The sequence below is a fragment of the Enoplosus armatus genome, chromosome 3 (genome assembly GCF_043641665.1).
Source record: "Enoplosus armatus isolate fEnoArm2 chromosome 3, fEnoArm2.hap1, whole genome shotgun sequence".
NCBI lineage: Eukaryota > Metazoa > Chordata > Actinopteri > Centrarchiformes > Enoplosidae > Enoplosus > Enoplosus armatus.
Genome location: NC_092182.1, coordinates 16,008,162 through 16,022,452, shown reverse-complemented (window position 1 = coordinate 16,022,452; position 14,291 = coordinate 16,008,162). Strand labels below are relative to the sequence as shown.

Genomic DNA, 14,291 nt, shown 5'->3' with positions numbered 1-14,291 from the left:
GAAAATGTATGTAAATGATAAATCAATTATCAAAAAAGTTGCAGATAAATTAGACTAATCGGTTAATTGACTAATCGTTGCAGCTCTAAAGTTCACTATGGGCTGCAAACTCAGATTTGTCAATAGTTTGTCATATTGTTAAGATTTTGCATGGAGTAGTGTTTATTTTTGTGCTTCTAACTTATTGTCTCAGTTGCACAAGTTTTACAGTAAAAGTTGTAGCAGCATCAGCACACCTACAACATGCACAACTCCATTGAGAAATACCTCGCAGAGGGCACATGGAAAGGCAGCGTACAGTACAGTAGATGCAGATTTTGGATGGTAGATTGAGTTGTGAATATCTGTGCTACTTTTAGTCGCTGGACACCACTCTCATGTTTCCCTGCATTTGCCAGACCCCTGTCTGTGTTCCGATGAACCTGGTGCCAAGGCTTATGTATGAGCAGTTCCCACGCTTGCTCTTGGAAAGGGGTCCTGTGGGATTCTGAATTATCCTTTTAATGTTACATTAAGCGCAGATTGGCAATAGTGCAAAGAGAAAAAGATTTGAAGTGGTACAATTTAGCTGATTGTCTTAAATTCTGCGAAGCTGCATTCAAAAGTAGCATTTTTCCTTTCACTTTTCTTTGCTCACATCTCCAGCTCCTGATACTCAGGTCTTCTCCTCTTTAAGCCCTCGAGGCCGCTCCTCCAGGCTTTGATGCCCACACTCTTTGAAGCAGGTGGACAGACGCAGGCATGAGTAACAGTGGGACCAAAGAGCCGTCTCCCCAGCCGAGCACCGCCCAGTCAGCTCCTGAGCCTCAGCGCAGGGGCAGGGGTCGGCCACGGAAACAGCAGCAGGTAGAACCTCTTAGGTAGTCTTTAAATGATGTATTTGAACTTAATCATTGACCTTAAATCATTAAGTATCTAATTGAAAGATTAAAAAGGCATTCGAGTTTATTATGTGTCTCCTGGCTGTAGGAAGCAACTCGTACAAACAAATGTTTTTCACTGGTTAGTTATTGGCTCCACAATTGATCCCTCCCTACAGGAGCCTGTTGGACCACCGACTCCAAAGCGACCGAGAGGACGACCGAAAGGCAGCAAGAACAAAGGCCCCAGAACTGCACTGAAGGTTAAAACTCATCAGAGTATCTCAGATATTGAATAGTTATTTGAACTTTAATATCAGAATTGTAACACTTTAGCACTATAGTACAACAATCTACTTTACCAGTCAGAATTTTTTGTTAAATCACATAAAATGTTGTTGTGATTTATTGCAAATATCCAAACATCAGAAAATATTAGAAGAATGAGTCATTAGTGAATTTGGACGTATATGTGACTCCTTACTTTCGTCGAAATTATCAATCTCTATCAGTCCAGAAAAGAAGAAAGTGGCAGCTACAAGTATATAAAAATCATCTTAATGGGTTTATCTTTCCAGTGCCTCAGCATTAGATGAATCTGAGAGCTTTCCATGTAATACGTCCTGAAATGCAAAGATTTTTGCCTTTTGTGGGACACTGGCAGCAGTCATCATGAGGGCAAATGTCAGCTGAAAACAGAGAAAAGACGAGCTGTTCAATGCAGTATTTATGTCTCGTACTGCATCCTGTGGGTCAGTGCTCAGAGATGGACCGGTCAGTGCAGAGGTCGCTGTTATTGTTCTGAGGATTGATTTACAGAGAAATGTCTGTCACAAGATATTTCCATTGTTTTGCTTTATACTTTAAATGCACTACATTTCAGAGGGAAATGTTAATCTGACAGATATAGTTACTAGTTACCTTGCAGTAACACAAGTTTTACACCAACACCATTTTCTCATCTTCTAAAATGTCAGATAGTATATCAACAGAATATTAAGTAGTTGAAATTAGCCCCATCTTGACCAATCCAGCTAATAATCATTCAATAATGTGTATATATATATATATATATATATATATACAGAAGACATTTTGCATAATGAGCATTATTTTTGAAACTGTAGGCTACATGTAAATTTTGAGTTCATTTATTTATTTGTTTCTGCCACTGTGCTCAAAGGGCCTAGTAACAATGATCAAGATCATTCTTCTAATTTCCAATCAATTTTTAAAAAGCTTGTCATTTTTGAAGAACTTGTTAGTACACAAACAAATAAAGATACTCATTGTAGTTGTGAAATCTTCTCTTAAAGTTAAAGTGTGAGGATTTTTAGATGCCAGCTGTATCAGGAGGGAGAGTTGTTGTGCTGACCCTGCTGGCAGCTTTCCATTCAAACCAGGAGCTTTGCAGGAGCTGCCTGTGCATTTAAAGCATGTAGAAGACGTATAACACTGTGAATCCATTTATACAAATGTGGAAGCACAACTTCTCTTGTTTATTTTGTTTTGTTGGGATTAGACAATGAAGAGACTGACAAGTCAAATGAGTTCTCTAGCTTTATCACTATTACTGGAAGCAATTACTGTGAGGCAACTGAACTTGTTCAACTTGTTACAACAAAGCAGAGCAATGTATTTCATGCCTGAGTCTGCAATCACACGTGCCTATCATACAAACCGTGGAACATTTCTCCGAACAGTCGGATATAAAAGCAAAATACGCCATTAATATTTGTTCTTAAATGTTGATATTTTACTATTTGATTGTTTAAAATAATTTTACTCTAGTTAGTTCCTCATTTATGCTCAGTAGACACACTGAAATGTAATATATATGCAGGATTTTCTTATTGAATATACAGCTGTGTAGGCACTGTACATGTTTACAGACGATTTGAGTGAGAGAAAATACATTTTGGTCCCTGTTTATCACTAAATAGTGCATGCAGGCCATACAACTTGTGACTCAAATCAAATCAAAGTATTCCCACATAACTTTTTAGTTATGACTTCTACAGTTTATAGAACAAAAATTCTGTAGCTCCTGAGAGAAATGTTCCCCATTGACCTGCAGAAGCGTTAGCAGTTAAAAATGTCTGCTGCCACCACTGAAATGAAAACATATAATAGGATTGTTCAAACCTGAAACCTCCCTTTATCCATTCATGTGTTCTTTCTCAGAAAGTAGAGCCTGTTGGGGAGAAACGACCACGTGGGCGACCAAGGAAATGGGTATGGAGTAATCGTTGACAGTTACAAACATCATGGAGCTGATTGTAAAAGTGTGTCCAAAGCCTCCAAGGTGTCTGCAGGAGCTGCACAGTCCTTGAGGGCGGCTTTTCCTTCATGTTTAATTAATTCTGTTCCCTCTCTCTTTCCACAGCCCCAGAAAGTAGTTCAAGAAGCAACTGAAGAGCAGCAGGTGAGGAAAACGAAATCTTTTAAAAGGGTTGTAGGGTGGTCCAGTTTTGTTTTGATGTGGCACTTTAAACCGCAGGTTTCCCTCGACAACGTATTGTGATTTCCTTTAAATGGGTTAAAGTGACTGAAACAATGTCCGTGTATAAGATAAGGTTAAGACATGTTCATGTTAAGCTCTACGAAATAACTTAGTAGTTTATAATCTAACCAACTGAGCAGCAGGTTTGTTGCAGAATCTTTGCATCATTGCAAAGCATCAATTTAATACTCTTCCTCTGCAGATTTTTTTTAAATGAGTTAGTATTGCATCAAACTGAAGCTAAAGTCACTCTGAGAGTTTCGTGGCTATGGAGGAACGGAACCTCAGCTTCAGTTGAACAGAAATCTCATTTTGTGTCACAGGTTTATCTTTTGACTAATATCAGTTACGTTTATGATGTAGGACTTGTAAAAGCAGAGCTGATCTCATTTAACTATTGATGAATGTCACAAGCTTGTCTTTAGCACAGAGTTTATATTCAGCCTACAGACTGTGGCCTTCATGATTCTAGTTGAACCACTGTATATTTTTATATTCACTCCAATGCCAGTTTATTAGATAGGCTATAACTAGCTAAGACTGATGCAGTGCGTTATACTGAGAGGTGTTTCTAATATGTTCAGCCCACCCTGAACATTGTAACCTTCATGAAGCAAGGGTTTATTGTAGGGCTGTTGGAAAAAAAGTTGGCATGTTAGTGTTAATTAATTGTGATGGTAGAGAGAGACAGACAAAAACATGAGAGAGAGGGTGATGACATACAACAAAAGTATTAGTCACCAAGCTACCAGGTTGTTGTAGTAGAATGCATTCGTTTTAGCTAGGTGGCAATGATCAGATAGGATATATATTGCCATTCACACATAAGCATTTGATACTTGTTGATGTGTCTGTATATTTTATGTCATCGAGATCCAAACTGACATGTTTCCACAGGCCCAGTATGTACTGTGTAATCATACATGAAGGAAGGGGGAATAGATAGGATGCTCCTCTGCCTACCTCAAAGCAATTCTTCTGCAGTTTCATATTTGTCTTTTCTCATGGAGTCTAGTGTGCCTTAATGCAAAACCATACTAAACTATTCCAGCTTCTGCGCTCTGCGAATCCTTTGTACTGCCCTGCATATTGCACTTTTGTACATGTGGCATTTTTGCATATATTTATAATTTTTCATATTGCATTTTTTAAATCCTTTTTCTAGCACAACCTCAGGAGCATGCTACTTAACATTTCACTACATACTGTATATACTTGTGCATGTGAGAAATATACCTTTGGATCCTAGTACACCATGTATCATCAGACAAATATAAAACTGCTGAACTTGCTTGTTTGGCACATTTTATGTAAATAGCAACCGATGCACATGTTCCTTGTGCTTTACGTAAACTGTCTTCATGAGGATTTGACAAGTTCTTGGAAATGCAGATGTTGATGCTGAATTCCCCAGATACACCTCCAGACATCCTTTCGTGACATCCAGTTTTGGTGAATGTACGCCCAAGTGTTTCTGAGAAACTTTGGTTCTTTTAGCCATCTTGTTCACTTTTCAAACAAAAACATTGCACAACAGTTGTCACCAAAGCGGCATGTCTCTTGATGCCCCTCGTCTGCCTTATCGCATCCTCTCCGCTGAGCAGTTTGTCAAAGATGCTTCAAGAACTGAAACCGTTGAGACAGACTCCCTTTCTCAGACGCATGCACGCGAAGGGGAAGAATGAGTCAATGTAGAGAGGGGAAACCTGATCTAACTGTTCCTCTGTCTTCTTGGTTTCCTGACATAACCGTCGTCTTCCTCACATTTGTAGGTCTGACAGCTGGACCGACGTCCCCGCATGCAAACACCCAATGCAATGTTAACACTCATTCTTGTATTCTCGTGCTCTTTCTAGTATTGATTCATTACCTTGCACATAATGAGTCACTTGACTGAAAGAGATAAGACAATAACAGACAAAGTGACAAAGTTTTTTTTTGGTCCCCTGCCGTTCCAGGGCCCTTCAGAAGAGGCTGAGGAGGGTCCCTCGCAGCTCGAACCCTCGTCATCTCAGGTTCCAGCGCAGGAGGAAGGGGAGTAGATGGGATGCCTCTCTACCTACCTCAAGGTTTGGCCTCAAACAAACAGGGGTACAGTCTGACTCCTATCTGTGATGGGGATTCAGGAACACACACACACTCACACACATGAAAATCATTGTAGACAGTGGTTTCTTCTCCCAATCCAATACTGTACCCTGGTTTTGATGGTTCACTATAAGAGTTTGGTGAACAAACTCTGTTCTACCGTTGAAGAATTTGATCTCTGGATGTGTTCTTTTTAAAGGGAATAGTTTGACATTTTTGGAAATACACTTATTAGCTTTCCTGCCGAGAGTTAGATGAGAAGACCGATACCACTCTCATGTCTGTACGGTAAATATTAACCTCCTGCCAGTAGCTGATTAGCTTAGCTTAGCACAAAGACTGGAAACAGGGGAAACAGCTAGTCTGGCTCCGCCCAACGGTAACAAATCTGCCTCCCAGCACCTCTAAAGCACACTCATTAATGTTAAATCTCGTTTGTTTAATCCGTACACAAACCAAAGTGTAATTTTAGTTTTTACGCGGGTTATGTGCCTTTGAGTTTTGGAGGTGCTGGTCGGTGGGCTTTGATACCTTCGGACAGAGGTCGGCTAACTGTTTCCAGTCTTTATGCTAAGCTAAGCTAACCGTTTTTAGTTGTATCAATATTCTCATCCAACTCTAGGCAAGAAAGCCAAGAGGCATAGTTCCCGAAATGTCAAAATATTCCTTTAAGGATGCTTGCTTTCCTGAACCTCTCAGTGTGTGTTTGTGAGTATGTATGTGCATATGTGTGTACGTGTGTGTGCGCGCGTGTGTGTGTGGTTGAATGGAGAGGGGGAGGGGTTGTGGGCTGAAATGAGAGGGGGGGGTTTCAAGAAAAAAAGGAACCAAACTAAACCGTTTTATTGAAACACGTTTCTAAATCAAGTGTCATGAATCCTCATATGAAATGGGAGCAAGACGATGATATTTTTAGCGATGTTAAAATATAAACATATGAACATATGAACATTATGAAAGTAGAGGTGAAAGGTTTTATTCCAAAATGAAATTTCCAAATTTGGAAAGGAAGAAATGTCTTATGTTCTTTGCTCAAAATGAAAAATCTAATATCAGTAAAAGCAAGAGTAAAATATTCAGATTAATAACCTCAGTGAAATCCTTTTTTTGCTTCCTTCCAACCAGCAAAAAAAATCTCATTTTGGAAAGAAACCCTTCATATATACTTCAGTCAACAACACGGTTGACGTTTCATTTTACCACACTCAGGATTTTACTATTACAGTGCTTTTACACCATATTGAAACCTCAGGTACAAAACTATTCAGGAACATGTTGTCAGTCTACTCAGTGATAATTATTGTGCTGTGTTTGTTGTGCACTTCTGATCTGTATTTGACATTACCAGTATGCCTTGACACAAAGACCTCATTTAAACCTCAGTTGCCCTCAGTTTCTTAATCTCTCATTCTACCTCAGTAACACAAAAGACAGATGATCTCCAACAAAGTTATTCTCCACTCCCTCAGCAGCAACAGACACACACACTTACTGTACACACACACACACACACACACACACACACACACACACAGGTTCATGTGCAGATGTACAACACAGACAGGCAAAGGCTTTACACACCAACACACAGAAGCAGACAGTACACTCCAGTGGAGGATTTTACTATCGGTGTACAAATAAAAGCATCAGTGTCATTTCTTTAAAAAACTGTACTTGTTAAAAGCTGAAGTGAGACTTGGTTTGTTCTCCTGGGAAATAAAATGCAGCCAATAGTTTACAACAACAACAACAACTTGATGAAATACTTGCTTTTTAGGGTTTAGTTCCTTATGAAATACTTGGGGGGTTTTTTGGGTCGCTTACTCCTTTCTCATTTTTACTACATCATGTATTTTCTGATTCTTACACTGTAAATTGTTTTGTGTGACACTCTTAATTCATGTGATTTGAAAGAAAAAGGCAGCAAATAACCGCACAGTGCTGAAATACACAACAGTTATGGAGAACAACAAGACAACATCACCGCAGTTACCTTGTATGAACATCGGCAAATGAATTGTGGGTAATTAATTAATATTAAATGCTGCATCAGTAACTCTGTCTTTATTTGAGAGAAAGAAGCTGTTCCTGTCTTTCTTATTTGGCTGTTAAAAGTGAAGCTATAACTTTTGGTGAAACAGAAGCACAAGTTTCAAACTAACTCATTAGCTACCATACCTTACTGGTCACACCAGAACAAGGGAGGCTGTCGGAAAACCCCTGATTGTATTGAATTGAGGGTTTTACTGCCTATTAATTAAACTGTTTATTTGTGGTTCTTCATAGTCATGACCTTAAAGAGTAAGTTCACCCAAGAAACATTCTCACTTATCTAGTGGTATCCAGCCATGCAGTTCGTTTTGGTTTTATTCATTAAGATATCTGTTTATTAGACTTCTGATGGCGCCTCAATACATTGGAAATGAATGGACTTTTTTTATGGTCACACTATTGGGCTCATGGTGTTGAAAAGAGAATAAAATCTATCTGCATGATTAGATACCACTAGAGGTTAAGTGTAAAAATGTTTGTAATTTGGGCCAAACCCACCCTTTAAGGTTACATTATCTGTAACTTAGCATAATAACTAGTCATATAAATGGAGAATGATATTTGTATTTTTGGAGGACTGGGGATCTCTTTGTCCTCTTTGAGATTTTTCTATAGATTACCAAACTCTTTTGTTCTAAAAGGTGAAGAGGTTTCCAGCCTCCTGTCTGTTACAAATGTAACATGTTTACAAACATGTTTTTGAGACCTTGTCGGTCAGGATTTCTGCACTCAGTCTGTTGCAAATACTCTCAACTTCCTAAGATGCTTTCCCTGTGTCATCACAGCATGGCAGATGTTTTCAACATGAACTACATATCACTTACTAGTTGTTTATTACATGACTTGAATATCACCCATCATTTACTGTATATATCAAGTGTTTCTTTCACCTAAAATTAGCTTATTGTTTATCACTGGTGATGTGTTGTATCCCGATAATTTGATGTATTTCAGCATTGTTGAATAAGTCGCTGCCAGAGGAGCATAATTCATTACAAACAGGTATGTTATCTTGTTCAACTGCATTGACTTTACTTTTTTTTTGCCCTCTGGACTACCTCTGAAAACTAACAAGCCTGGGACGTCTCTGAGGAAGTGTTTGGTTAGTTGTGCTTAACCCTTTTCCATCAGACCTGCAGGCGATGTGGATCATGAAATCTTGAAGTAACTGTCAAACTAGTACTGTTGTAGTCCGCTCATCTCATCTCACTACATTCATATTACCACAAATGAATGGAAGTCAGCCTGAAGGGTGCCTCTTAATTTAACTAAGGCTGAGTCAATGTTTGTTATTTTACACGAGCCGTGTCTGGATATTTACTCTCTATATAGGGACAATGTTGTTTTTTTGATCTTACTGATAGTGTTATAGTTACATACAGTACTTGATCCTTTTTCAACTATTGAAAAGTTGAAGTGTAACTTGAGAAATCATCTTGTATGCCTTACTTTTAACACCATTTTGTAGTTATGTTATTGATGTGTCCTCATCCACTTCATTAATACAACTCACAAACCTGTGATATATATTTTGTTATGATTCTTTACCATGTGATTTGTGTTATTCTGCTTCTTTTATCGCTTATCAATAAAATATCCCACCTATCAATTCTCTTTTGTTATAGATCTGTACAACAAAAAACACTTTTTTCCATATTGGTTTAAATACTTTTAATGTATACAGACAGAAACAGTCCTTCATTGCTCAATAAAGAAGAAACAAAATAAGGAGGGACAGTTCACGTAAGGATGGTAACACATCCAGTGTTCAAGCTCGTCAGAGACGCAAGACCACAAAATCAGTAAAACACAAATTTACACTTTCTCTTTTCAAACATGGAAGTAGATATTGAAGCTCAGACGAACTTCGCTGACAAGCTACCAAACATTTTAACAGCAATGACACAACATGATTCAAGAAAAGTGCATCACACCGCATTTGTGCGCCAAACGATAACAGTGCAAGATCATACGTGATGCTTCCCGCTCCCTTATCATACATGCAGCCTATGTTTTATAGTTTTTTTTTCATAATTTGAAAACCACTGCCATTTCACGTATTGTGTCGTAGTGATGAAAACGTTCACCATAGCTCCAGTTGTTCCCAAAAACAGTCCAGGTGTCCCTTTGTTTTCCCTCCTGAGCGACAGTCTGTATGTCGATGAGGCCAGTGGCCCCCCCTCAAACTGAAATCAACTAATGGAAGAGAGCTGTTAAGTGTTGAGAGCTTTGGCTACATCTGTAAAGACCAGACGACTGGGCCTCTGCGTGGTCCCCTGGGAGGTTGTGAGAGTCTGCAGAGGAGATAAAACCGTTAGTGACATTAAGATGGTGACTCCAGCTTTGGATTGTAAGAAACAACTAGTTGTCCCACTGTAACATTCTGTTTTGTTAATTTTAGGACCATAAAAACAACTAAATCGACTTCATATTTTAGGATCTAGTTTGTGATTGATTACTGAAACCAGAGAAAATGTGTAAGAACCGGAGGCCACATGTAGAAAACCATAGAGTATGCACACTGTTTAGGGTATGTAGTAAGTTCACTTTGCTCATCAGAAACAAGGGTTTGATAAAATGATCTTAACTACGGTCCACTTACCAGCTATTTTGCAGGCTTTCAACTGCATTTCATGTACTTTATCAATGAATGGAGTTTGCTCAGTTGTCATGGGATTGGTTCAGTTGCCATGTATGAGATGCAGTTTGAAATCCATGGAAAAAGCGGGCCTTGAGCTTGAGATCAAGAGCTTGCACTCATGTTACGAAACTACTGAACAACTCAAATACCATATAAAACAAATAAAACTGCACTTTTTATTTTTATGTATCAGTACTTTGCAACATATAAACTGTGTTCTACCACTGGAAGTCTTCAAGGTGTGAAGGTGCATGTGTAGTACGCACATCATATTGGATTTTATTGTTGAAAATAATACAAAAGGTGGTTTGCTGCATACTTTCTGTGCTCATGTGGCCCCTTGAATATTGGATGTTAAAGTATTAAGTTAAGGGAGCACAAAGGAAAGGATGAAAGATAATATGGATGTAAGGTCAAAGGTAAAGGTAAAGACTTTGAGTGTGTGTCCTTTGTTAGATTATATTTTAATTTATATTAGTACAATTACAAACAGTTACTGGTTTTTGAGATACTGAAATGATAGCATGAAAGAAAGAATGAGGATGGACCTTCTTCGCAGCAGACATTTTGACGTGTCATAGTAGGAAAAGCACAGATGTTACTAATAACATTATCGATGGCTTTGTTCTATTCAAGTGTCCCAGTAAGCAACAGTGTATGCATAATACCAGGACCAGCTAAATGGAATTCAGCCATCATTAATTTTTCACATGTGCTTTTCCTACTGTGACATGTTAAAATGTCTTCCACGAAAAAGGCCTATTGTGGGGGGAAAAAAGAGGTTTAGAGAGATGGTTCAAAAGACACACAGGCGATACTTTACCATGTTTGCCTTTTACCATTATGCCATTGTCAAAACTTCAAAGAAATAAAAGAAAATAAAGATAAATTATGACAGTTATAGATTTACAGCTATTAATGGAACAAAACAAACTGACAGTGTAGATTATCTTTTTCATTCATTCAACCTTTTCAGCCTAATCAGTAGCCTAAAATAAAGCATGATATGGCAGAAATAGAGACTTAATCATAATAACAACATATGTAAAAAATATATAGACTTGATTAAATCTGCAGATAAACCAAGCCACAAGAATCGCTACAATGCATCCAACTGTGGCATCAGAAATGTATATATATTAATTTAAAGATGTGACAACATACTTTCAGACTTTGAGTTTGTGTTTTGTTATTGGTGGTGGGGAAACATTGTCTAAGCTTTCCATTAATGTCTATTTAGGAATATGGAGGAATATGAAATATGGTTTTCGTGGCTTCATCAAACCATTCACCACTTGTGCTCTGCACGGGAGCACTTCCATTCGAGATAAAACTGTTGCCAAAGAGATCCAGTGGTTCATGTGAAGAAAAAACTTTCAGTACACTGTCTACCAAACTCTTTCCAGCTCACCTTGGCATTGGGGCCTGTGAGGCTGCCTTCCCGGCCGTGGTCCAGTAGTTCCTGTTCCAGCAGGTCATCTTGTTCTTCAGCCGGGTCAAAGTTGTACATGGGCATGAGCTGGTGCCTCAGCTTCTCCAACCTGCACGGCAAGAATGTAGAGGGTAAGGCCAGTCAGCATTTAAGTAAAGAGAAAGTCTTCCTGGTTTCTACAAGACACAGCCACAGAATAACCTAATACTGCAGTACCTGCTTTAAGTTGATACTATATTTTAAGTGGTGCGAATTCTGTAACAAATGTATTTATTAAATAATCAAATTCCTGAAACCAGTTGATCAGGGATCAAGCAAATAAAATCTTTATAAACGTACCGCTTCCGTTTCCGAATATACAGCATCTAGGATGGAGAAAAGACAGACATAATGAGAAAGAAATATAAGTAGCGTTATTGGTAGAAGTAACTAAATGATTGAGTGCGAGTATATATAACATCAGAGGTGTGTCAAGACAAATACACTGAATCAAATGCTGTTTTAGAGACAATATTTAAAGGATTTCTTACAATTGCCACTGCTAAGCCAATGACAGTGATGATGCCAAAGGGTAGGAGCACCATTCCCATCCCAGAGCCCTCAATCACCGCCTCCGGAAACGTGGTGGCATTGAAGCTGGTCTCGTTTGTCGTTATAGTAACAGTCATTAATGTGGTTCTGGAGGTGATATTGTCTCTGGCGCTCGAGCCCGTCGAGAGGAAGGGGATTGCGGTGGTGGTTGTGGCAGTTGTGGAGAGAAAACTTGTAGTTGCAGTTACAGCCATGGTCAGGTGTAACTGTTTCAACTGAAGGATGTATTTTCAATCTGTGTGTGGATGTTGTTGCGTCGCTCAGCCTCTAGTGTGTCTCATGGTCGACACAGGTGTCTTCCCTCTAGTTTGAGGTCTGCTGAGGCATTGATGATGCTTTGGCCATGCGATCTGGAGAATAAAACCTAAAACAAAAAAGGAAAACAGTATGTTTAATAAACGGTTATATTACTAATTTGTAACCTTAAATGTTAGGAGATGAAATGCATTGTAGGGAGTATGAATAAAGGTGATCCTTTAACCCAAAATGTAAAAACATAATTTCTATTTTGCTTCTGTGCACTGATTATTTAATTCAATCTCTGTATGAAAAAAAATCACACATTTCAGTTTTGGCACACCCCACCCTCGATTGCATTCAAACACCGGCGGATTGTGCCAGCGGGGTTGTGGTAGGTGTTTTCAGGCAGGATGTGGGTAGTAAAGGCACAGGAGGAAAGTGGCATAACAAACTTGATAAAATACAGAGGAATAGTAACCACTCAAACTGTAACGTGCACTGTGAGGAAATGTGTAGGCAGCGATTTCAAACGTCAAAATCAAACTCACACCCCCACACACACACTACCACACACACAGCTTCCATAAATATCCACTGCATCCAGGACTCAGTGCACGTACCTCCCACCCACACACACACACACACACACACACACACACACACACACACGGTACACATCCCCATGAGAGTGAAGAGCATTTTATCCAGAAGGAGTTTAAAAAAAGACATCTTTTCATTTTAAAGCATAGTTCTATGGTGACACAGGAAGGCGGTGAAAATAGACACATGATCCATTCCTCTCCCCTTAGTGCATCCTGTCTGCTTGTGCTCTTAATGAGGAACATGTGCAGCTGAAGCAAACAACCAATGAAAACCAAAGGCTGGATTCAGTCATTGCTGTTGTCTAGTTAACAATCCCTGCACTGCAACAAGACAGAGAGCTTTGTTTGAATCATGTTGTGGTCTCATTGCTGTGTGTCACTGATACATAACATGTTTATTTTTAGTCAAGATGCCCTGTAACTCAGCTGTTCTGCACAAACAGCTGAGCTACTAATCCTGCCAACGTGACCAGGTCCTGCTCCATGTGTCCTCTCAGATTAGAGATGCATACGTACCTTAACATACAACATGCATGACTTCAGGGGTGAGCTGCCGCAGGCCGGGGTTAGCTAGAGCAGGGAAAATTTCATTGGAAGAGGCAGCATTTCCTCCAGTGGCTGCCCCTCCTCCTCCTCCTCCTCCTCCTCCTCCTCTTCTGCTTCCCCCCTTTAGCAATGCAGGTACTGCTCAGCTGTTTACATTGACAAAACAGCCATTTTCTCTAAAGATGGACTCCACGCAGCAAAGTAAACCTATCCCGGCTGCCTCAAAGAGATCCCCTTCCCGTTCTCAGGTTGCCTCCTAGGATCCACTCCCCCCGTCTTGCCCTTTCTTGTATTTCACACAACAGAGGCTGCTCTAAGGATGCTGCAAACAGAGATCAGTGCGTCAAGATCCCTCCCTCTTCACCCTGCAATTGGTCTAATGGCTTCAAGATGATAGATGCGGTTGGCTCCCTCAGCTGTCTATTTGGCTTTGCAGGGGTGAGAAGGGGATTTAACGGCTCTGCACACCAGATGCTGTCAGACCCATGTGAATGACTGCATCCGGGTGGCAGGTCTGAGGAAATTAACCCTGTGATGTCTTTCCTCTGACTCTCAATGACCTGAATTTCCTCTATAAGAAACAGACAGGGACAAAAATCAGAAACATCACTCTCTTGGATTTTTGTTTACTTTAATGTGAAGGATTTGAACTGTTATTCACAAATCACACAGATTGCACACATTTCCATTTGTACAACAAGAAATATGTTGAAAACTAAAAAATGATGATGATAAT

At 39.4% G+C, this 14,291-nt stretch overlaps 2 protein-coding genes across 2 annotated transcripts; one reads left to right on the top strand and one right to left on the bottom strand.

Annotated features, from left to right (window-relative positions):
- The first annotated feature begins 741 nt into the window (after positions 1-741).
- On the top strand, positions 742-5,405 carry LOC139282310 (high mobility group protein HMGI-C-like). Its single transcript, XM_070901928.1, has 5 exons — positions 742-846; positions 1,040-1,123; positions 3,045-3,095; positions 3,247-3,285; positions 5,322-5,405. The coding sequence occupies exons 1-5, from the start codon at positions 742-744 to the stop codon at positions 5,403-5,405; spliced, it is 363 nt and encodes a 120-aa protein (XP_070758029.1).
- A 3,785-nt stretch (positions 5,406-9,190) lies between these two features.
- c3h3orf18 (chromosome 3 C3orf18 homolog) lies at positions 9,191-12,367 on the bottom strand. The gene is made up of 4 exons (XM_070903306.1): positions 12,107-12,367; positions 11,916-11,941; positions 11,556-11,685; positions 9,191-9,797 (listed from the first exon to the last, which is right to left on the bottom strand). Exons 1-4 carry the CDS (start codon positions 12,359-12,361, stop codon positions 9,717-9,719), a joined length of 492 nt encoding a protein of 163 aa, XP_070759407.1. The 5' UTR covers positions 12,362-12,367; the 3' UTR covers positions 9,191-9,716.
- Positions 12,368-14,291: the final 1,924 nt, after the last annotated feature.

Excerpts from the sequence above, each read along its gene's own strand:
- LOC139282310 (XM_070901928.1), top strand. The coding sequence starts at position 742 with ATGAGTAACAGTGGGACCAAAGAGCCGTCTCCCCAGCCGAGCACCGCC. Across the intron at positions 847-1,039 it reads GGCCACGGAAACAGCAGCAG|GAGCCTGTTGGACCACCGAC; the intron begins GTAGAACCTCTT and ends CCCTCCCTACAG. Across the intron at positions 3,286-5,321 it reads AAGCAACTGAAGAGCAGCAG|GGCCCTTCAGAAGAGGCTGA; the intron begins GTGAGGAAAACG and ends CTGCCGTTCCAG.
- c3h3orf18 (XM_070903306.1), bottom strand. The coding sequence starts at position 12,361 with ATGGCTGTAACTGCAACTACAAGTTTTCTCTCCACAACTGCCACAACC. Across the intron at positions 11,942-12,106 it reads TTGGCTTAGCAGTGGCAATT|ATGCTGTATATTCGGAAACG; the intron begins GTAAGAAATCCT and ends TCTCCATCCTAG. Across the intron at positions 9,798-11,555 it reads TCACAGGCCCCAATGCCAAG|ACTCTCACAACCTCCCAGGG; the intron begins GTGAGCTGGAAA and ends TCTCCTCTGCAG.